Below are 24,750 nucleotides of genomic sequence, written 5' to 3' on the forward strand. Positions count from 1 at the left end.
CATACGAGTGGCCCTTCTCTGGACCCTCTCCAGGTTATCCACATCCCTCTTGAAGTGCGGTGCCCAGAATTGCACGCAGTACTCCAACTGCGGTCTGACCAGCACCCGATAGAGGGGAAGTATCACCTCTTTGGATCTATTCGTCATACATCTGCTGATGCACGATAAAGTGCCACTGGCTTTTCTGATGGCTTTGTCACACTGCTGACTCATGTTCATCTTGGAGTCCACTAGGACTCCAAGATCCCTTTCCATGGCAGAGCCTGAACACGCTGAGAGTGGGTCTCAGCAGATGCAACTTTCTCATGAAATCATGAGGCCCCTATGCAACCAATTAATACGTTTATCAGGAGAAACAAACCATGGATCATCTCCTGAGATGCCTAGTAGCACCACAATGCACCCCATAAGATCTGGCAACACCAACACCAGAAGCAGTGGCCTGTGCAAAATACTGGGAACAGACCATATAGAAAGGTTGGATTGGAGACACGACGACAATGAAAAAGAAGAATATAGCAAAATACAAAACAAGAATTAAAAATGCAAAACCTGTGACTCTGAAATGGATTTAGGCAGTCAAAGGGGACATACAACTCGTTATCAGCTCCTGTTGAAATTGTCAGACCCCGATTCCATGTGGCGCCCAACGACTAGGGAGACGATGGTTCAATTACTCATGGATCCTGTTGCTCATTAGCCAGAGCAGAGCAGGGAGCAAACACCAGCACACATTGCTCGTAACAGCTTTATTCAGAATGGAGACAGCTTCGGACTAGCTTCCACACTGACAGAATACGGGGAACCGCACTGAACAACAGTTCTTTCCAATATTTATACCTTGGTTCATACGTATCAACATTTACCCTGCCTTGTTCCACCTCTGGTTCCACCCATTTCTCCTCCCATCTCAAGCTACATCTCTGTTTACTGTTTGTTTCCTTAGCGTAGTATTGCCTATGCATTTCATTCATTTACATGCCTCTCTGCTAAGAGCGCACGCGTAAAACTTTTGACCCCTATCTTCTTTTGGTCACTTCGCAGTTTCTCGATGATTCTTGCTGGTTTCCTTGCTGACTTCTCCATCTCCAAGGCTGTATCTTTGCTTTTGTCTCCTGACACTAGTTGATTAACACATTATGCACTTTGAACCCTATCCTTTTGTTAAGAATCCACTTACTTAAGCATTAGCCAGGTTAGTTGCTTTTAATACATCAGCTAGCCTTGTGACCACCAGCTTTTTGCTAAGACACAGGAAAAAGCCTTCATTCAGCTGCACACTCAGTACTCCCCAAATTCCATATTGTTACCCCAACATCCAAAATCCATATCGTTACCCTAACAGAAATGTCATAGCATAACAGACATGCGATCACCAGACCTATACCAGGAGAGAATAAGTAGGGTGATGACTTTACATTTTCTGTATATGGCATAAGTAAGCCTACTTCTGGATATTGAGGCCTCTTCCAATTGTAAACACATGAAAAAGGATGATGAAAAACTGGAAAGTGTTAAGAACTACAAAAAAATTCAATGTTAACAAAAAAACACATAAAGTGAGACTAAAGAGCTTTCGTTTATTTAATTTATCAGAGAGGATGAAAAGGTGACTATCAGCTTACAAGTGCCTATCTGAGGAGGGGATATTAGGTTAGTGATGACTTTAATCCAGCAAAAGGAAGCATGACAACATTGAATTGATAGAAGCTGAAGCTAGACAAATTCAGAGTAGAAATTCAGTGGAAACTGTTAACAACAAGTAGTTAATCACTGGAACAGCTTAACTAGGGACAAGGTGACTATTCCATCACCTGAAACCTTTAAACCAAAACGGCGTGCCTAAGAGCTCTGCTACTGTTCGTCAGAGCTTGTGGACTTGATGCAGGAGTCATGGCAAAAGCCCTATGGTGTGTGTTATGCAGGACGTTTGACTGGATGATCACAACAGCCCCTTCCGGTCTTGGGATGCATTAATAGTAAAGGGATGGATGAGACATGAGTTTTCTTTATAGAAAATGTTCTGCTTGGACACTATGATATAATGATATTTCTGATGTTTTATTACTCTAATTTAATGAATCCAATCCAATTGTACTCTGTTGTATTTGTGCATTTGACTGTTCCATCCTAAGTGCAGTACTTTGCCCTTGTCCTTATTCAGTTTCATCCAGTTTATTATGAACTATTTCTGTAATTTATCAAGGTAATTTTGAATCCTAAATCTATCCTCCAAAGTGTCTGCTACCGCACTCATCGACACTATCTGAAAATTTACTAAGTGTGCACTTAGTTCCACCATGCAGTTCATTAATGAAGACACTAAATAGCATCAGACCCATGACAGACACCTGGGGTACCCCACTAGATAGCTCCTCCCAGTTAGACACGTGAGCTATTGGCAACTACCCTTCAAGCATGATTATCCAACTAGTGCCCCCACTTTACAGCAGTTGCAGTGTATTTCCTTAGTTTACTTAAAAGAATGTCATGTAAGACAGTGTCAAAAGCCTGGCTAAAGGGGAAATATCACATTCACTGCTTCCCCCATCCACAAAGCCCTTCAGGTTCATTCTGTTTTAAAACAAATACTCCTCAACAAAAAGTTCTCCTATTGAGAAGTAAATTCATGAGTTATTTTCTTATAACATTCAGAAACCAGAACATGGAAAGGCGGCACATTCTCAACACAGGAAAGTAGTAGCAAATCATAAGAAAGTAGGGTAAGAAGGGACCTCACGAGGCCACATCTAGTTCAGCTCTCTGCTCAAGACAGAAGCACCCTTGTCAAGTACTGGTCAAGCTTGCTCTTAAAAACTTCCAAGGATGGAGGCTGCACAAGTACACTTGGTAGCATCTTTCAATGCTTAACTACTACAGTAAGTAAGTTTTTCCTAACGTCCAATCTAAATTTCCCTGGCTGCAATTTAAGATGATTGCTTCTTGTTCTCTTCCCTGTGGATGCAGAGAATATTCTGCCTCCATTCTCCACATAACTCTTCAGGTATTTGAAGACTTGTCAAACCTCCCCACTCAGTTTTCTCTTCTCTAGACTTAATAACCCTAATTGCTTCAGCCTTTCTTCATACATCATGTTTACCAGACTTCTAATAATTTTTGTTGCTTTCGGCTGGATTTCTTCCAGTCTGACCACAGCTTTCTTGAAGTGTGGGGCCCAAAACTGCACACGTTTCTCCAGATAGTGTTGAATAGAGTGGAAGGATAATTTCCCTTGATTTGCAAGTGACACTCTTGTTAACCCAAATGCTATTGGCTTTTTTATATAAGGAGCATTCCTGTGGCTCATATTCAGTTTATAGTCCACTGTAACCCTCAAGTCCTTTTCTGCAGTACTGCAATGTGGCCAGTCATTCCCTGGTCTGTATTGGAAATGATATTCACCACTTGTGGCTTTATTACAATCTAATTAATTATACAAAGAAAATCATAATATCTCCATAAAATGGAGGTCCCTTCTCATGAGATTTGGAAGGGAACTGTAGAGATAATGTAACATGTTAAGGATATAATAGATGATAATATGTTTGAATATATTTTTACACAAAAACATGGATCAAACCCCCAAGAATCCATGGTTTAACCAGAGACAGAGACAGTTAAAGCGCTAATCTTAGAGTGGAAAGTGCAAAGTCTTTATAAAGGAAAGGAACTACATAGATATGCTAATATAGGAGGAAAGATGGTAAGCAATAGCAAGAAGATTAGAATGCAAACCACTTAACTCCAGTACATCTAGGAAAACCCATTAAGAATAGACTAAGGGTAAGCACAGAAAGTTCTGGAAATAAGATAGATATATGGAAATTCCAGGATAGATCTGATAAGATAATGTAAGGAGAAATCTAAGGGAATAATATAGAGCAAGAGAGAGGTTCTTTGCAAATGTTAGCTGATCTGGTGGCTTCTCTTGCTAGCCCACTTGTGAGTATTCTGATCAAATGCTTGCAACTGTAACTACTGTTTGCATGTGGTCAGTAATATATTAGATGGCAATGTTACTTATTTGGTATTTGTTACAGTATTTTAGAACATTAATTTAAAGTAACTGTATAATTATTTGTGCCCTTTGGATTTAAAAAGGAGTTTTAGCTGAATTACTGATGTAGTCAATTATATTCCAACAGTAAGACACAAAATGAAGGCCTCTACAGAACAGCAACTATTCCAGTCACCATTTCTCTCATGGGTCTCACTCCTTCTTACATATTGCCTTGAGAAAAGACAGAAACTTCCAAAGCCCTGCTCCTTGGCATCTCAGGAAATACTGACTTAGACTGGAGGACCTAGAAACCTGGGAAATTTCTGGGAGGGGAATCAAATGGCAATCCTCCAAAACTCCTGAGAACCTACTGCAGTGCAGAAACCAAAGTCTCCTTTTCACAGCATCTCCCTCCCTCTGCCCCACCACAGAGAAAAGAGCCTGATACCTGCATGATCCTCACATAATCAGCTCGGTGGATTTCACTTTCCTTTACCACCTTCTTCTTCAGTGTTGCCAGATTCCTCTCAAGATGCTCTCGTTGCCGGGTGTACTCCTGCTGCAGATCTGTGTCCACCCCCACAATCTCTACCTGATGGAAGACAGCACGCAGTCTCAGCAGCTCTGACAGCAGAGACAATCATCAGCTGTGGAAAGGAAGGCACCCTCACTCACCATGTCTGCCTGCTGCACATATTTGGTGTAGAGCTCCCGGATTCCCTCCTTCAGTCTCTTGGGCTCCTGAATGAAGCCCACACAGTTGTGAAGATCTGTTTTAAACCGCTTGACAAGAGCTTCCATGTCTCGCTCCTGCAGGAATTATACAGGAACGTTAATACATGACCAACTGGTGTGCACTGCCATGCATCAAAACTGCCCAAGACTCCTGTCTGAACTGCTGCTGAGAACTATCCTGTGATCCTATACTGTTTATCTGATTTCTTTGAGAAGGCACCATGAAGACACCACACAGCTAGACAGCTAACCTGCTGGGACCTGGATGTTGGTGTGGGTGGGATAGAAGTTACACCTCTCCTTACCCACAGAGACTTACATTATAGTACTTGTATTATACTAGTGCCCAGGGGCCCCCATCAGGATTAGCAGCCTGTTGCCTCAGTCACTGATACACACAGGTCAACACCTCCTGCCGAAGAAGCTTGCAATCTTATTAGATCCAAGATATAGGTAAACATAACAGATGCCAAGACGTTCAGACACATGCTATGTGCACAACTTGATGTGCCACATCAACACCCTCTCTTGACTCTTCCCAGAGTAAGTTTGTTGTTTACTGTTTCAATCCCATCCTCCAGCTTCCTCAAACCCATCTTGGCTAGCAAACTCCTTTGTTCCCCACAGTCAACTCTTCTGCTTCCTTCTTCCCTGACCTTCTGCTCACCTTTGATTTGACTTCCCTCAAACACTGGCATGCCCTAGTCTCCTCCATGCAGAAGTCCATCCTTCAGCTTTCCTGACTACTGGAAGTCATTGTAGTGTTTCAGCCCAGGAAGCGGGTGCTTAGACAAGGAGTTTAACAATTCTGGGCTTGGGCAGGACAAGAAGGCGGGGGGTCATTTAGCTGTCTACCTAACTACTCTGGAAAGCCTGAACAAGCTCAATCCTTGAAACATGCCCAACAGATCAACATACATAGGCTGCATGCAGTCACAGCTGACACTTGTAATGTTAACTTGCTTAAAAGTTTTCTTGTTTGGGAGATTCCTGACCCCTTCCCTGCCACACCCTCACCTTTTCTACATATGTACCCAGGAGATGGACACTCTTCCCACCCCACCAAGCTTCTGTATATTCCCTGTCCACACAGAGCAAAAAGCACTGACTCTAAGGTCCTATACCTTTTGCCTCTCCTTGTGCATCTCGCGGTCAGTGGCCTTTAGCTTCTGCCGTAGCTCTGTGATATTTAGCTCAAGCTGTGTGTTCTGCTTGTGGAAACATTCCAGCTCCCCCTCCATCTACAAGGAGACAGAATGTAGACATAAGAACTGGGAGGGAGACTGAGTGAAGGCAAATGTATGTGAACAAGAGGCAATAGAACCACCTCCCTTTAAGCCGCATTGTCCTAAAATAAGGAAAAAAAATCAATTTTGGAACAACACTGCCCTCTGCCAGAGACAGACAGGAAGTGCAGAACTCCCCTGCTTCAAATCCATTTTGGAAGATAGATATTTAAGCAACATCCCTCCCTTTGCTGGACTGCTGAAATTTTAGCTCCTGCGAAAACAAGAGATAGTGGTTTTGCCTGTTTAAAAAAGCTTGCACCTGTACAAAAGAAGGCAGGCCACTCATTTTCCATCCATTACAGACAATCTGGACAAAATAACTGGTATGAATGAGTGCAATGTTTTGCAGGTATCCAGGTTGTAGCCATATTGGTCTAGAGGCAAAATCAATCAAGACTGATGGTAGAGGTGATATCTTTTATTAGACCAACTAGATTCTTGCAAGAATCTAGTTGGTCTAATAAAAGATATCACTTCTACTATGAGTCCTGATTGCTGTTTTGCAGGGCACCAGTCTAAACAGCCTAACACTGATCAGAAACTTAATTTCCTTCTATGATATGGTGACATGCTTGAGATGGGGGAGAGCAGTGGATACCTCGATTTTAGCAAGGCTTTGACACTGTCTCTCATGACAAATCTCATTAATAAGATAAGGAAATACAGACTAAGTGAAAGTACTATAAAGTGGATAAACAACTGGTTGGATCATCATACTCAATGGGTCATTGATGGTTCAATGTCTAGTTGGGAAGAGATATCAAGTGGGTTCCCCAAGGGTCTGCCCTGGGTCTTGTATTATTGAATGTGTTCACTAATGATTTGAATGAGGGGATTGAGTGAGCACTTAACAGATTTGTAGATGATATCCTGTTGGGTGGTGTTGCAGACATTCTGGAGAGTAGGGCTAGGTTTCAGAATGACTGAAATAGAGTGAAGAAATGGTCCAAAAATCAATTTGATTAAATTCAGCAAGGACAAGTGCAAAGTCCTAAACCTAGGAGAGAATAATTGCGTTAATACAGACTGAAGAATGATTGGGTAAGCTGCAGTACTCCAGAGAAAGACCCGGTAGTTATAGTACACTATAAGCTGAGCATCAGCCAACAGTGTTCTGTTGTTGCAAAAAACAAAAACAACATTATCATGGGTTATATTAACACAAATATTTCTTGCAAATCAAGAGAACTGATTTTCCTGCTCTATTCGTCATTGGCAAGGTCTTACCTGGAGTATTATATCCATTTTTGGCCTCCACACTTCAAGAAAGATGTGGATAGACTGGAAACAGTCCAGCAGAGAGTAACAAAACTAATTAGAGGCCTGAGAAAAATGACTTAAGAAAAGGCTAAAAGACTAGGGTTATTTAATCTGGAGAAGAGAAGCTGGGGGTGGTGGGGCGCAGGATTTCATAACAATTTTCAAATACCAGAAGGCAGAGTATAAAGAGCATGGAGATAGATTTTTCTCTGTTGGCCGTAGAGGACAAGACTAGGAGCAGTGGCCTCAAACTGCAACACAGGAAATTTAGCTTCAAGATGAGGAAGAACTTTCTGACTATGAGGGTCAAACATTGGAACAGGCTGCCTAGAGAGGCTGTGGAATCTCCATCCCAGGAAATTTTCAAGAGTGGGTTAGACAGACATGCGACTAGGATAGTTTAGTTACGGACAATCCTTCTTTGAGCAGGGGGTGGACTAGATGACCTTGTGAGGTCCCTTCCAGTCCTACTTCCCTATGATCCTATGAAATACAGGAACAGTACAGCACTGAATAAGATTGCTGGTGTAGAACTCAGCTGATAGAGGAGTTCAGAATCCACTGGATGGATGCCGAGGAATCCTGGATTACTGTATTGCGTACCCTGACAGATGCTATGGAGACATGGATTATTCAAACCTACTGTAACAGCTTTATATATTTTATATGCATCTTTATGATCTGGCTAGACACTTCATTCCTGGATCAATGGATAAGGTTTATGCAGGAATTAAAGTCCTTGGAAGTAATCAATGCAAACCCTTATGCTGAAACAATACAAAAAATCTAGACTGCTGAAATTTTAGCCCCTGGAAAAACAAGAGATAGTGGTTTTGCCTGTTTAAAAAAGCCTGCAGCTCTACAAAAGGAGAAAGGCCACTCATTTTCCATCCATTACAGACATGGGATTATGCTTTGGCACCTCCTTATAAGCAGTGCTTCTTGGGACCCGAGGGCCATCCCTTCATGGCACCACATATTCCAAGCAGAGCTTAAAGAAGGAGCACTTAGCGGAAGCTGTCTCAGCTTCTTTTGTTACTACTGAGAAAGAGGGCAAACCATGGGGATGTGCAGACAATGCTGTCAAGGAACCACCATTACTTAACTTCTAAACAGGTTCTGTACATTTCATTTGTATGAACCTAGAACTATCCTCCCAAAGCGAGCATCAGATCTAGATGTCAAGTCCAAAAAAGCAGCATTGTATAAACAAATGAAGAGAACTCCGGGTAGTAACCCTGCAAACTCTGATGGAAATTCTATGGAGGCTGGTTGTTGGTCAAGCTGCCTTAGTCCTGTCAGGAAGAAGGCAGGGCCGTGTGGCACCTTAGAGACTGGATGGTTCAGACACCTGAGTTTTCATAGGAACAACACAGATAGTGTTGTATATGGAACATACCTTTAAGAGGCCTGCGGTGGAACGGTCCAGTTTTCCCCCAGATGCCCTGAGGGTGGGGCTGGTTGGGGTGTGGGGGTTCTCCCTGCAAGCTGTGAGTGTGTGTACTGCTGAATCCTGCTTCCTAAAAAAGACAAAGCTGTTTATCATCCTACCTGTCTCTGCTGAATGCTGACTCGAGGACAGAATCCCAGGGACACAGATCGGAGTGAGTACCCCATCCCTGGAACCCAATGGACTAGAGCAGGGGTCAGCAACATTTTTGGGCAGAGTGCCAAGAACACCCACAACTTCAGCTTGTAAGATGTTGGCATGCAACCCAAAGGCATGCGTGACAAGCAAAATGTCTTCAAGTGCCACGTTTTGGCACCTGTGCTGGGGGTTGCCTACCCCTGGCCTAGAGTAAACATTACAGATAGCAACTGATGAAGTAGGTTGTTGCCTATGAAAGCTCATACCTCTCTGAAACAGACAGTCCCTAAAGGTACCATCCTGTTTTGCCTTCTGCCTGTCTTCAGAGTAACATAGCTAAATACCTCTCAGCCCCATCTAAAATCAACAGGTGTTGGCACCCTATCTGAAACTCAGTGTAATGTAAAATACAATTCATTTCTACAGGCAAGGAATTACGTGAAACTGTTTCTGTGCCCCACACACCAGAAGAATGCTAATACTGTGCCAATATTAAACAAGAGCAAGGATGACCTTGGTAATTACAGGTTGGTTAGATTTACATCAGTACTAAGCAAAATAATAGAAAAGGCGATAAAAAAATCAAATTAAAGGTTGCAAATAAAATTAATGCCAATGAACATGGTTTTATGGAAAGGAGATCTTATCAAGCAAATCTGATTTCATTTTTGATGAGATTACAAGTTTGGTTGATGACACTAACTATATAGATGTAATATACTTCGACACAGTACATGAAATGCTGATTAAAAATAGTACTATTAAATAAACATAGTTTAAATGGATTAAAAGCTGACATCAAGAAATAATTGTCAATGGAGATGCCTAACAAGTCAGATAAGGGCTTCCAGTGGCATTCTTCAGAATTCAGTCCTAGGTCCAACGCTATTCAGTATTTTTATCCTTATCCTGGAAGTACATTTAAAATCACTGTGGATAAAAGATGCAGACAACAAACTGATTAACACTGTGATGCATAAGGAGGATAGGACATTTTACATAGCTTGGTAAATTCAGCCAATTTAAGCAAATGCAATTTAATACAGGCAAATGCAGAGTTGCAAAGGAACAAAGAATGCAGATTCTGTCTCCTGAACAGGGACTGTACCCTGAAAAGCAATGATTCTGAATGGGCCTATAGAACCAAAGGTCTGCATGCAAGCTCCCAGTAGAGTGCTGGGCAAAACAAGGATAATATAATTTTACCACATATAAATAGGGGAGTAATAAGTAGGAGTACTGAGGTCATTTTACAATGTGCTGGTGAAACAGATACATGCTTAGTTGAGGTCATAACCTGCATTTAATACAGACATAACTGTGAAATTCAGAAAGTTTGTGGCCAAGAGGAATGATCTAACTTGACATTCTGAAATTAAAGGCCATGAAACTGTGTGGTTACCCCTATAAGAACACCATAACATGTTTTGCAAATGCATATCTTCCTAAAAGAGGTCAGAATTTTTGGAATTTTTTTTTTTTATTGGATCAATTGTCACAATAAAACCCTTGCTTCTGGAGTTAAAACAACACTCCAACCCTACTATCTTTCTAACCAGCATCTAGCTTGTGATTTTAAATCAAGTGAGAGAGAATCCACCAATCAGTCACTGTTGAATTTGTGTTTAATGTCTATAATTTTGTCTACAGTGGAGGAAGGGCAGGAGAAAGGGGCGTTATTCTGCATGAATTTATTTTTTCAATAGAAAAAGCATCCTGCATCCAACAGCACAATTAGCATGGACTGAAGACTGTGATGCTCACCTCATGGATCTGTTCCTTCATAGCTCTGATGTCATTCTCCCTTGGCTCTATTTGCTTCTTCAGCTCCTTTATTTTATAATCTAATACAAACTTGAACTTTTCTAACTCTTGGTTTTTCTTTTTTAGGTCATAGATCCGCTTCTCCTGGGAGGAACAGACAGAATGTACCAAGTCAGTGCTAACCAAAAAGCCTCAGAACAGGTGGCTAGATCAGAATAAGACCTCTCAAACAGACCCTGTGATGGGGTGTGAACATATAGGAAACAGATGATGCATCTGCAGATTCTCTGGAGACTAAAAGTCATGTTACCTGGATTACAGGTGTATTGGTTGGCAGTTCTAGAGTCCTGCCTTTGATTGTTTACATCACACACATCCCAGAGAATGGAGTTGCTTACCTGCTGGGGGTGAACACTCCAGCAACAGATCTTTTCTGGGATTTGTACCTCCTTCTGATTTCCCTCTGATCATGCCCAGGTACTTAACTAGCAAATGTATTCAGGTTGGCTAGTGTTAACTCCTTTGGTCCTTCTGGGAACCTTGGGAACCAGCCTAAAACTGGTCTTCAGTAATCATGGAAGGAGTCAATTACCCCAAATGTATGTCTTTGTAAAACTGAAAGAAGGATTTTTCACCCTTTTCTCACTAGTCCAGAATGTATCACCTTCCTCCTTTCCTTTCCTCACTGCATGGTTCCACTAATAAAAGCTACCCTCCTCTTCACTTTCATCTCTAAAGTTTGTAACAACTTGATTAAGAAGGCTAGGTATAAGCACACAGCTACAGCATAGCAATCCATAAACTACAGAAGGTTACATCATTTGCTAATCATTATCAAAATAATTAAGTGTACAGCATGTAAGTGCATATCACATTGTCCTGATATGCTGACCCTGCATATAAGCCAACACCACATTTTCAGATTCAATTTTAGGAAAAACAGGTTTTTCCCTAAATATTATTTATTTTATAAAGCTAACCCAAACTTGAACTTTTCCAGCTTGGACTTTTTCTTTCTCAGGTCACAGATCTGCTTCTCCTGGGATAAACAGACAGAGATATGCTAGGTCTCAATTTTTATGCAAGGGTCAACTGAAAATCAGACATGGCAGAGTTATAGGGCAAAAGCCAGAGGCCCAACTCTACACCAACCCTGCACATGTCAGGTTTGATTTGCATGGTTCTTTTACAAGAAAAAATAGGCATCATTAGAACAATACAATTATACATCATTTTAGTTGTTTACCAATAGTTTATTAGTAATTAAACCTTAGCTTGCTAGGTCTTAGTCTATATTCTGTTATTTATTTCTTAATTAACCTAAGTTGCAAATATTATTTGCTTAGCTGGGTATGTTAATAGCTTTAAACATTCTGCTGAATATGGCATTTGTAACACCTGCCAAGTTTATACTGCAGCCATTTAAGGTGGGGTTTGGACCCTTTTTCAGTGCTTCCCTAGGATTTGAACAATGTCCAAGGCTAGCACCAGTGAAGACTGAAACCTTAGTCACAAATCCCCATAGGCAGGCAGCAGAGAATGACAGACATCAGCTACACATCCAAGCAAGGGATAAGAAACTCACAACCTTGAGCCCTGGTGCCCCATCAAAGATGGGGATGTGGGGGCTATGGCACACGAAGCCCTTAAAACGTAAGTTGTAAGGTCTCCAAGAAGGGGGTTGTACTCTCATTCCAGATCATGGATAGCTCAGCACAATCAGACCTGCTGACTGTATTGTGGTGCTGGCCAGAGGCACCAAATATTAATGCCAGTAGCTATGTTCAAGTGAGGGGAGGGTGACAGCCTAAGCCATTCAGACTGTCAGTTGTACCTCACCTTGTCCTGAATGGTCTCATCCCTCTCTTGAATCTCTCTCTTCAGTCCCAAGATATCTTTCTCTAATGACTTAATGATGCCTTGCAGCTTCTGCTGTTCTATTTTCATTGCTTCAATGTCACTGCTACGCTCTTCAATCTCTTTCTGGAGGCTGCTGAACTGGAGAAGCACATGGAAAAAAAGTATTAATTTTCTCTGATGCAAAATTGTTGTCTATGAAAGCTCATGCCTCTCTGAACTAGTTAGTCTCTAAGATGCTATTCTGCCCTGCCTTCTGTCTGACCTTAATAATTGCATTTTGTAAGGTCTGGAAGGAAGTGAGATGGACATCATGAGGACTAGAGAGAGGGAGAGGGAAGTAATTAAGATGTGTGGTGCTTAAATGTGAATTTTTGTGCTGTGGACAGGAAGAAAAGGGCAGGTGTCAGGCATGTTACAGAGTAAGACAGAAATTTGGATGGTTGGGGATTAGATGGGGAGGATTACAAAAAACCTGAGGTTGAAGGACTGCTTGATGGAAAGAATGGCAGTTATCCACTGCAGTGGAGAATGAGGGAAGTCTGGACCACTTTGGAGGGAAATCAGAAGCTGTGTCTGCTTCTGATGCTTGAAGACCCCGAGTAACTATAACATGGTATTGATAGTTTCATAGTTGGTAGGGTTGGAAGGGACCTGAGCAGATCATCAAGTCTGACCTCCTGCCATGGCAGAAAAGGGTACTGGGTCAAATGACCGTGGCCAGGTGTTCATCTAGCCTTCTTTTAAAGACCCCCAGGGTAGGAGCCAGCACCACTTCTCTTGGAAGTTGGTTCCAGATCCTAGCCGCCCTGACAGTGAAGTAGTGCCTCCTAATGTCTAGCCTGAATCTACCCTCCGCTAGCTTGTGTCTGTTGTTTCTAGTCACTCCTGGTAGCGCTCGGGGGAACAGGGACTCTTCCCAATGCCTGCTGGTCCCCTCTGACCAGTTTGTAAACTGCCACTAGATCCCCCCTCAGCCTTCTCTTGTGGAGGCTGAACAGGTTCAGGTCCCATAGCCTCTCCTCGTAGGGCCTGCCCTGCCGCCCCCTGATCATACGGGTGGCCTCCTCTGGATCCTCTCCGTGCTGTCCACATCCCTCCTGAAGTGCGGCACCCAGAACTGGACAAAGTACTCCAACTGTGGCCTGACCAGTGTCGCACAGAGGGGGAGGATCACCTCCTTGGACCTGCTTGAGATGCATCTGTGGATGCACGACAAGGTGCGGTTGGCCTTCCTGACTGCGTCCCCACACTGTCGGCCCATGTTCATTGTGGCATCAACAATGACTCCTAGGTCCTTTTCTGCCTTGGCACTGACGAGAAGGGAGTTCCCCAGCCTGTAGGTATGCTGCTGGTTCTTTCTCCCTAGGTGTAGTACCCTGCGTTTGTCAGTGTTGAACCCCATCCTGTTCCCATCGTTCCACCCCTGTAACCTGTCTGGATCCGATTGCAGCCTATTCCTTCCTTTTAGCATGCCCACTTCTCCCCACATCTTGGTGTCATCTGTGAATGTGAACAGGGTGCTTTTCACCCCCTCATCCAAGTCGCTGATGAAGATGTTGAACGGTGCGGGGCTGAGGACTGAACCCTGCAGAACCCCACTGCCCGCATTCCTCCAGGTCGAATAAGACCAGTCTACCACCACCCTCCGGGTGCGGCCCACCAGCCAGTTAGTGACCCATCTGACTGTGTAGGCATCAATACCACAATCTCCTAGTTTTTTTATGAGGATGGGGTGAGAGACCGTGTCGAAGGCCTTCCTAAAGTCCAGAAAGACTATATCCACTGCGACACCTGCATCTAAGGATTTGGTGACCTGGTCATAAAAGGTCACCAGGTTGGTCTGACAAGACCTGCCCCTAATGAACCCATGTTGGTTGCCCCTGAGCATAGATCTGGTTCATGTCACTACTACCCAAAATGCTCTAAACAACTGGAGAGGTTTCTGACAACTGCACACTGGAGCTTCTTGGAGAAACTCTGAATAATAGCAGAAGCCCTTAATTGTCTTCAAACTCTGGAAGATCGCATCATGTGCATCATGTTCTGCTCACATTCAGGGGTTCACAACACTGAAGGGGAGTTATTTCCTGCTTTTTAAATGAAGACTTATATTTGCAGAACCTGATGGTCTTGGATTCCCCACATTTAACAGTGAGAGTAGTTTAAGGCATGAAGGACAACATAGTTTTCACTGAGTAACAGTAATGTGCTTGGTGCTGTACAGATAAAGACTAAATGTGTCTTTGGTGTAGGGACAAACTTTCAAATGTACAAAATACATCCAGCAAAGGAAGAGTCTCAAACCTATGCAGAGCTGGAAAGTTAGTGAAGACTTCATGGAGCACAGAGTGTGCCTTATGAATATAAATGAAAATGTGGACATTACTACATGTGAGACTATTCTATGTACACAGCACAGGGAAGCACAAAAACAGAGAAAAAGGAACTTCTCACCAAATGTAGATTCAGTAAGTACAGACTACAAGTGGAATGTGAGACACACAAAGCCCAGAAGGCACTTTCTACTTCAATGTCCTGAATATAAGTAAGTGAGGGATACCGCCTCACAGTTTACTGCTACATCAGGGGTGTAAAACAAGGGCTCGGTGCATAACTGTTCACCAGGGCACCCTTGGGGAAAACTAGGAGTAATGATCACAGACTCCTTGAAGACTGTTTCAGGCTCAGCATTAGGAAAAGCTTCTTCAGAGCTAGGGTGTCCAGATTGTGAAATAACCTCCCTTCAGAGGTGGTGCAATCGCCTACCCTGGAAATCTTCAAGAGGAGACTGGACGGTCACCTTGCTGGGGTCATCTGACCCCAGTTGTCCTTCCTGAACCCCCAGCACACCTATAGGTTGGGGAGTGTCCTTCTCAGCAGCTCGGAGGCAGAGGGGGATCTTGGAGTCATAATTGACTCCAAGATGAACATGAGTTGGCAGTGTAACAAGGCCATCAACAAGGCCAATCGCACCTTGCCATGCATTAGCAGGTGCATGACTAATAGATCAAAGGAGGTGATGCTCCCCATCTATGCGGCACTGGTCAGGCCGCAGTTGGAGTACTGTGTCCAGTTATGGGCGCCACACTTCAAGAGGGATGCGAAGAATCTGGAGAGGGTCCAAAGGAGGGCCACTTGCATGATTAGTGGCCTTCATGATAGACCCTACGGGGGGAGGTTGAGAGAGCTGAATCTCTTCAGCCTTCACAAGAGACGGCTGAGGGGAGATCTTGTGGCCGCCTATAAATTTATTAGGAGAGGTCAACGGGGAATAGGAGAAGCGCTGTTTACTAAGGAGCCCCAGGGAGTGACTAGGAATAACAGGTGTAAACTAGTTGAGAGTGGATTTAGGTTAGATATTAGGAAGAAATTTACAGTAAGGGTGGCCAGGATCTGGAATGGGCTTCCAAAAGAGGTGGTGCTATCACCTAGCTTGGAGGTCTTCAAGAGGAGGTTAGATAGTCACCTGGCTGGGCTCATCTGACCTCGGTCCTCTTTCCTGCCAGGATGAATCATCTGAGGTCCCTTTCAGCCCTACAATCTATGAATCGGGAACTACTGAAATAGAAAGAAAAACTTTGCCCAGCCCTGGCCAAAATCAGATAGATGGTAGATAGCGATCTGCCACCAGATCAGGGATGGTGATCTTGGCAGCAATGACAGATGCACACAACAGGTTGCACCCACTCCTCAGAGATCTGAATGGGTCGACTTTTCTCTTATACTTTGGCAACTGTTGCTTAGCTTGCCCTGCTAACTAAGTATCATCAAATTAAAAATAGCTGGTGAAGTGTCATGATGATGTATTAATATGATGACCTTCCACAAATATATGAAGAATAGAAATACCAGGAGAGAAAGAAATGATTTAGAGTTCTACCAAAGAGTGAAATTAAGAAAGCTGGGAATAGACAAACTTTGGCTGAATACCAGAAACATCTTCCTGTCAGTAAGATGCATCAGACTGCAGAAAAGTTTCTCAAATAGAGGGAGAAAACCCCATCTTCGTGGGCTCAAACACGGTATTGTTGTTATATATTATTTATATAGTATGCTAAATTATACAGAGCACCAAAAAATGTATTAAGTGGAACAGTTCTGCACTGGCTCTAATCTTTTACAATCTTTTACAAGTAGCATTTTGTTTCCTTTTCTGACCAAACCGTCATAGAAAGGGGCAACTACTCACTTATGCCAGTAAGTGCCACAAATGTCTTGCCACAAAAGTGCCACAGAAATAAACACAAACATTATGCTAATAGGCCTGCCCATCTCCCCCACTACGCTCAGCATTGATATTCCATGTGCCAAGCCTGTTCCAGATGACAGAGCAGTTACCTTTTTCCTCATGATCCCCGTTTCTCCTTTCAATCGAAGATTTGATTCTCTCTCTTCCCGAAGTCGTCTCTCATACTTGATCTTGATCTCCTGGATTTCCCGATCTTCATCTTCTTCAATCTGTTTCTTAGTTTCTTCAAACTCTCGCAGCTGCTGCCTGGCATCATCCTGTGCCTGGAATCAGGAAAAAGAGAAGAGGGCTGGGAAGAAGTTTTGGGAACTGTCAAACTATCACTCCTCAGCCTCTTGAAAGCTCAGATCAAGCGTAGCTCAGTTTTTTCCCCCCACAGAGCTGACCAGTCAACAGCAGCAATATTAGAGATTAAGATTTTTGAAACTTGTGGAACAAGAACAGTATTAAGATTTTTGAAACTCATGGAAATTAGACATGCTGAGGAAAAAGAGTTATTTACTTATCTGGAATTGCTGTTCGTCTCTCAGGGTCTATATTTTATTGAACCCCTCAACTTTGACTGTACAAATACCATTTGAACCAATTTAAATTCTAGGATTATTAAAATGTAATGTTAAATCTTTACAATATTTAAATAACAGGGCAAGTTATTTTAAAAGACTTTGGTCAGCATTTTCAAACTTGGATATTCAACAAACTCTTATTTAGGCACTAAAACAAAAGTGTAATGATGTTTCGAGATACTGAGCATCTGCAGTTCCAAGAGACCATAGCACCTCTGAAATTCTAGCTCCTTTTCTTTCTGTAGCTAGTGGTAGGCATCAAGGCTGTGAACAGACAGTCACATGTAGCACTACAAAAACAGGGTGTACAGATGTTCCAGCCCTGACTGGAGAGCTACAAGCTTGCCTCAAAGGTGCCATCTCCAGCCAAGGAGACAATGGGCAGCTACACTTTTGCTTCCCCTCCCCCAGGGGAACCTGTCAGGAGCCCCATTACTAACCGTCTGCCCTTGCCAGCACGCTGTCAGTGATCAGCGGCACTCACTGTTCCTGCCAGAGCTGTGGCAGCAGGAAGAGCCCAAGGGAGGCACAGCTCTTCCTAGCATTCAGTGGAGCCAGCAGCAGATCTTCCTGCCTCTGCCTGGCAGGAAATGGGGCTCTTCCATTGGTGATGTGTGTGGGCTGGGGGGCATGTGTGTCCCCCCCCACCCGAGATTTCTACACCGATGGTGGGGCACAGGGCTACAGCTCAGCTAGAGGCAGGGAGCAGCTGTGGGGAGGGCAGCAGCGGTACAATTTCTGCACTTACTGCAGGGTAGCACAGCCCAGTCAGAGCTAGCACTGGGCAGCAAGGGGGACAGTGGTGGCATGGGGTTGTGCCCCCCAACTATCAACACTTATGCATCATCATTGGGCTCTTCCTACTATTCCTGTGCCAGCAGAACAGAAGAGATGTCAGGGCTGCCAGGAGAACAAAGGCTCTTCCTGGTACTCTTGTGGTGGCAGTGACTGCTCTGACCACTGCCTCCCACACTGGTGGCAAAAAGGTCCCTTCAGGGCCCTATAACAGCTGGCCACAGCTGGGTAAGCTGCCAGGGAACCAGACACTCGCCAAGCGGCTGAGAGGGAAGGGAGAGCGGAGCATTCTGGGATTCCTAGAAACCCTTTAGTGGACAAAATATGACCTGCTTGCCAATTGATTATATCTGGCCTAAGGCTGCCCCCACAGCACTCTGCATGGGGCCGAGCCGTGCCTGCTCCCACCTGGAGCAGCCCACGCTGTGCTCCTGCCTGCACCCACCCCACACCTGCCAATGGCACTGTCCTGGCCCTGGCCAGCTTGCACAGCACTGCTGTTACAGCCACCTGGGTACTGCTTGGCATACCCTGCCTCCAGCAGCTCTTCCTCCTGCTTCTGCTTTCCCCACTCCAGGAAGCAGGCAGTGGGAAAGGGAAGGGGCCATGGGGATGCATGCTGGGCACCATAAGCTCAGCCAGGCAGTGCAGAAACTGCAGCTGGGTGTCTTCTGCCCCAGTGCACAGGGCTCCATCTCCAGCTCTGGGCCACCTTCCATCCACTCAACTGCTTGCAGGTGGCTGCTCATTGTGCCGGATGGGTGGAGTGGATGGAAGGTGGCCAAGAGCTGGCACCCTGTCTGCTGGGGGCAGGAGCTGCCTGATTACAGCTTCCCTTCTGCCTGGCTGGGTGCGTGGCGCCCTGTGCATGTCCCTATAGCTGCCCCCTCTTCCACACGCTACTTGCTGCCGCAAGGGTTGCAGCCGGGGCAGGAGGTGGCGGAAGAGCTGCTGAAGGTTTCATAGTTGATAGGGTCGGAAGGGACCTAAGCAGATCATCAAGTCCAACCCCCTGCCATGGGCAGGAAAGAATTCTGGGATCAAATGACCCCAGCTAGGTGATTATCTAGCCTCCTTTTGAAGACCCCCAAGGTAGAAGTGAGCACAACTTCCCTTGGAAGTTGGTTCCAGATCCTAGCCGCCCTGACTCTGAAGTAGTGCCTCCTGATGTCTAGCCTGAATCTACTCTCAATCAACTTGTGGTTGTTGGGGGAAGCTGAGCAGTACTAGGGTGGCTGCAGCAGCAGCGCTGTGTGCTGGCTGGGGCCAGAGCCGGGGCAGGGCAGTGCCATCAGTGGGCACGGGCAGAAGTGTGGGGTGGGTTTTTTAAGTGAGACTCACCCCATGCAGAGTGCTGTGGGGGCAGCTGCACCCCCTTCCCTGCCTCCCCCCATATCCAGGCAGTTCCTGGGACCTAGTGCATAGGCAGCTCCCCTCCTCCCCCCACAAAAAAAACAAACACACATGCATATTCACCCCTGCCCCCACACAATATACAAAAGGCTTACTTTTGAGCTATTATGCAATTGCCTCTATCTATACTCCTCAAAAAACATAAATCAGGAAAAAAATATTTTTTGAAATAAAATTAAAATGTTACAGTAATGTTTGATTTTTAGTATATACATTTTTTATCTATAACTTATTAAAATATCTTCCAAAAGATTGTGTGTGTGGTCCTGAACAGCTCACCAAAACTCGTTAAGTGGCCTGCCAGCCAAACTGATTGCCATCCTACATGCAACTAAACAGATGTTACACATTGTGCTACTAAACATAGTACTACATAGTTTCATAGTTTCTAAGGTCGGAAGGGACCTGAACAGATCATCAAGTCCAACCCCCTTCCCTGGGCAGGAATGAGTGCTGGGATCATAATATCCCAGCCAGATATCTATCCAACCTCCACTTGAAGAACCCCAGGGTAGGGGAGAGCACCACCTCCCTTGGGAGCCCATTCCAGAGCCTGGTAACTCTAACCGTAAAGTAATGCCTCCTAATATCAAGCCTGAACCTGCTCTCAATCAATTTGTGGCCATTATTCCTCATTATCCCAGGTGGTTCCTGGGGGAACAGAGCCTCACCTATTTTCCGCTGGTCCCCCTCAGTGAGTTTATAGATGGCCACCAGTTCCCCTCTCAGTCTTCTCTTGTGGAGGCTGAATAGATTCAGGCCCTTAGTCTATCTTCGTAGGGCCTGGTCTGCTGCCCCCTGATCATGCAAGTGGCCCTCCTCTGGACCCTCTCAATGCTACTAGCCACATCCCTCTTGAAGTGCGGCACCCAGAACTGGACGCAGTACTCCAACTGCGGCCTGACCAGCACTGCATAGAGGGGAAGGATCACCTCCCTGGACCTGCTTGTGATGCATCTGTAGATGCACGACATGGCGTGGCTAGCTTTACTGACTGCCTCCTCACATTGGCGGCTCATGTCCATCCTGGAGTCAACAATGACTCCGAGATCCCTTTCAGCCACTGTGTTGTTGAGGAGGGTGTTCCCCAGCCTATAGGTATATTGCAGTTCCTTCTCCCTAGATGCAGCACCTTGCACTTGTCTGCGTTGAACTCCATCCTATTCTCATCCACCCACCTCTGTAACCTGTCTAGATCTAGCTGGATCCTGTCCCTCCCCTTCAGTCTGCCCACTTCTTCCCAGATCTGTGTCTCATCAGTGAATTTGGACAGTGTGATTTCCATGCCCACCTCCAAGTTGCTGATAAAGATGTTGAACAGCACAGGCCTGAGGACCAAGCCCTGGGGAAACTCCATGGCCCACATCCCTCCAGGTTGAAAACAACCCATCCACCACCCCTCTCTGCGTGCGACCATCGAGCCAATTTGCCACCCATCTGACTGTGTAGGCATCAATGCCACAGTCGCCTAGTTTTTTTATTAGAATGGGATGAGAAACTGTCAAAGGCCTTCTCGAAGTCCAGGTAGATGACATCCACTTCAACGCCCGCATCTAAGGACTTTGTGACCTGGTTGTAAAAGGAAACCAGGTTAGTCAGGCAGAATCTGCCCGTAATGACCCAATGTTGGTTGCCCCTGAGCATTACCTCCCATGCTAGGCCCCTACAGATGTGATCATTTTCTCAAAGGTCTTCCCAAGAACTGAGGTGAGACTACCTGGCCTATAGTTACCAGGGTCCCCTTTTCTCCCCTTCTTGTAAATGGGGACCACATTAGCCCTTTTCCAGTACTCTGGGACCTGGCCAGAGCACCACAAGCACTCATACAGTTGTGCCAGGGGCCCTGCTATGACCCCCGCCACTTCCCTCAGTACCCTTGGATGAAGAGTACCCAGACCTGCTGATTTAAACACGCCCACACCTCCACGAGTTCCCTAATTAGATCATCCTTGACCCTAGACATGGTGTCGTGTCCCCTGAGCCTGTCCATAATCCTAGTGGGGGAGCTGTCCCGATCCCTGCTCAGAAATATGGAGGCAAAGAACTCGTTGAAGAGATCAGCTTTTTCCTTTGCTGCAATCACAAGATTGCCAAGCCTGTCCTGTAGGGGCCCCACATTACCCGGTGCCTTCTTCTTACTCCCCATGTATTTGAAAAAGGACTTTATGTTATCCTTAATTCTGGTCGCCAGCCCTAGTTCTGTCTCTGCCTTGGCCTTCCTAACCACCTCCCTGCAATCATGAGTAACGGAGGTGTAATCCTCCTTGGTGATTGTCCCTTGCTGCCGCTGATTGTATGCCACCTTTTTTGCCCCCAGGCCCTCCTAGATGCCTTTACTGAGCCAAGAGGGCTTTTTAGCACTCATGCCCCCTTTGGTTTGTGTTGGGACTGACTCCCTCTGAGCTTGGAGGATCACCTCCTTAAGGAACAACCAACCATCCTGGGCTCCCATCCCACTGAAGCTCTGAGTCCCTAGTGTCTCTCATACTAATCTCCTTAGCTCATTGAAGGTGGCTCTCCTGAAGTCAAGGACTTTTGCCTTACTGCTTGGTTTCACCACCCTGCGCCAGATAGTAAATTCCAACAGACGATGGGCACTATCGCCTAGGTAGTCAAGCACCTGCAGATGATGCATAGAAGTTCCTGTTTCACATATTTTTCTAGTGCTTGGGTCATTTTTGTGGCATTACTGATGGCTTGCACATCTGTATGCTCACATTTTGTGGTGCTCAAGGGCTTTTGCAATGCTACAAATGTAATGTCTGTTCATACCCCAAGTTTAAAAATATGGATCTAAATCCTAGTAATAGTGAGAGAATAGAAAATTGATGCCGCTGTGACAGCTCTGGAGGCAGAAAGCAAGGGCTTAATAAAGATGCACGGAAGGGGCTTTTTATATCCACCAGTTGCAGTACATCAGGATACATAAACACTTTTATGGACTCAACTGCTCCTAATAATTCTGTGGCACAACTCAAACAATGAAAATCCAAAGAGGAAATCTTTGAAGAGTAACCAGGATCATATGGGGGAACTGCTATCTTCTTCCTCTTCTTTAACAAGTAAGCACTTGGCTTCAGATCAGCCCCAATAGCCTTTGTACTTGTTCTTCCTCATTCCAAGCTGGCACTGCAGTTAACCATTTAAAAGTGGGGTTGGAAATAGCAGCACCAATGTACCTCATCCACATTGGGCATAGCAAGGCCATCTGCCTGGTTGCGCTGTAAGGATGGGTGTTGAGATCAGAACCCTTGACTTAGCACTCAACACATTAGGAGATTGTGGACTACCAGGGTTTAACCTCTGTTTTCCAAATAATAGGGCACAAAATCCAGTAGCTTCAATGGCAGTGAGGGTTTCCAGCTCCAGGGACAGCTGACGCCTCAGCAGAATTCATCGTTGTCCAAAGTGTTAAATTTTTAAAGGGCAGGGCAACTGATACTATGGATATGCAGCCTTTTCACCATGGTTTGATGTTCCTGGATGAAGAAAGTAAAGTTGAGAGCAGCTACTTGGCAGTCAGTTCACATGATTTCACATGGACCAAACACTAACAATCAAAGGAGCTGACCACTGGAGCTCCTGCCAAGACCATGTCCAAAACAGAGGACAGTTAATCTGAAAGTGGTAGATTCTAGGTTCACAGATTCTAAGTCCAGAAGGGACAACTGTGAACATGCAGTCCATCTTTCTGTACACAAAGGGAACAGATTTTTTCTCAGAAACTAGATTAAAATGTGTTAGAAAAAAGTCTTCTGCCAGTGGCAAGTACAGCACTTTTTCTGCTAAACCACTTCAATGTTTCATTAAACTCTCAGCTAGGAACTTGTGTCTTATTTTTAAGTTGAATTTGTCTAATGTCAGCCTCCAGCTAGAGGATCTTGCTATGCCTTTGCTTGTAAGACTGAAAAGCCCTCAGTATCTCTTCCATGTGTAAATGTGTACAGGAATTTAGTCAATTGTCAACTTGCTTGTCAATAAATTGAACAGATGCATTGCTTAAACATCTCAGCAAAAGGCTTGTTTTCTACTTTTGGACTCATTTTTATGGCTCTCTTTTAAACTCTCTCTGGTATACCCTCATCCTCAAGAAGCGTGAACACAAAAACAGCACACAATATTCCAGTACCAATACTGTATATAGCAGCAAGGTCATTTCTTATTTCTACTTGATACTTTCCTTTTGTACATCTGAGGACTGCATTTGTCCTTTTTGCCACAGAACTGTACTGAGAGGTGGTGTTGAGAGGAATGTAATTCTCCCTGTAAAAATGCTGAAGAGCTCTCAGAACAAACAAGGGGCAGAGACTTCTCAGAAGCAGGAAAACCAAGCAGCTTTGGCAATGAGGTAGCAAGATCTTAATTGTGCATGGGAGAGAAGACAGAAATAATTAGATGGAGAAGCAGGGCAACAGAGAGATCATAGTAAAGGAGGGTTGGAAGGGATCTCAGGAGGTCATTTAGACCAACCCCCTGCTCAAAGCAGGACCATCCCCAATTAGATCATACCAGCCAAGGCTTTGTCTAGCTGGGTCTTAAACACCTCTAAGGATGGAGACTCCACCACCTCTCTGCGTAACCTGTTCCAGTGCTTCACTACCCTCCTAGCAAGACGATTCTTCCTAATAACTAAACTCACAGGGTGGTGGTGGACGGGTCATATTCGACCTGGGGGGAAGTGGGCAGTGGAGTCTCCCAGGGCTCGGTCCTTGGGCCTGCACTGTTCAACTTCTTTATCAGCGATTTGGACGACAGGGTGAAAAGCAACCTGTTTAAATTTGCTGATGAAACCAAAATTTGGGGTGAGGTGGGCACGCTAGTAGGGAGGGAAAGACTGCAGAAAGACCTGGATAGGTTGCAGGGGTGGGCTAACAAAAACAGGATGCGTTTCAATACTGACAAGTGCAGGGTGCTGCACTTTGGCAGTAGTAACCAGCAGCACACTTATGAGATGGGAAACTCCCTTCTTGAGAGCATGGAGGCAGAAAGGAATCTTGGAGTCATCATTGACTCCAAGATGAACATGGGCCGACAATGCAAGGTCACGGTCAGCAGGGCTAATCGGACCTTATCGTGCATCCACCAGTGCATCTCAAGTAGGGCCAAGGAGGTGATCCTCCCCCTCTACGCGACACTGGTCAGGCCACAGCTGGAGTACTGTGTCCGGTTCTGGGCACCTCACTTCAAGAGGGATGTGGACAACATTGAGAGGGTCCAGAGGAGGGCCACCC

The 24,750-nt window shown here is 44.9% G+C and overlaps 1 protein-coding gene across 4 annotated transcripts in view; it reads right to left on the reverse strand.

Annotated features, from left to right (window-relative positions):
* CFAP57 (cilia and flagella associated protein 57) overlaps window positions 1-24,750 on the reverse strand; it is an 88,501-nt gene that overhangs the window by 13,621 nt on the left and 50,130 nt on the right. For 3 of the 4 annotated variants that reach the window (XM_025206962.1, XM_025206958.1, XM_025206967.1), the window contains 6 exons: window positions 16,835-17,008; window positions 12,476-12,634; window positions 10,637-10,780; window positions 5,860-5,976; window positions 4,676-4,810; window positions 4,449-4,592 (listed from right to left, as the gene is read on the reverse strand). In XM_025206962.1, coding sequence (XP_025062747.1) covers window positions 4,449-4,592; window positions 4,676-4,810; window positions 5,860-5,976; window positions 10,637-10,780; window positions 12,476-12,634; window positions 16,835-17,008 — 873 coding nt within the window. Of the gene's footprint in view, window positions 1-4,448; window positions 4,593-4,675; window positions 4,811-5,859; window positions 5,977-8,683; window positions 8,805-10,636; window positions 10,781-12,475; window positions 12,635-16,834; window positions 17,009-24,750 lie in introns of those variants that run through there. The other variant, XR_003094632.1, reaches the window with a different exon arrangement.

This window comes from Alligator sinensis, unplaced genomic scaffold (assembly GCF_000455745.1).
Source record: "Alligator sinensis unplaced genomic scaffold, ASM45574v1 scaffold781_1, whole genome shotgun sequence".
NCBI lineage: Eukaryota > Metazoa > Chordata > Crocodylia > Alligatoridae > Alligator > Alligator sinensis.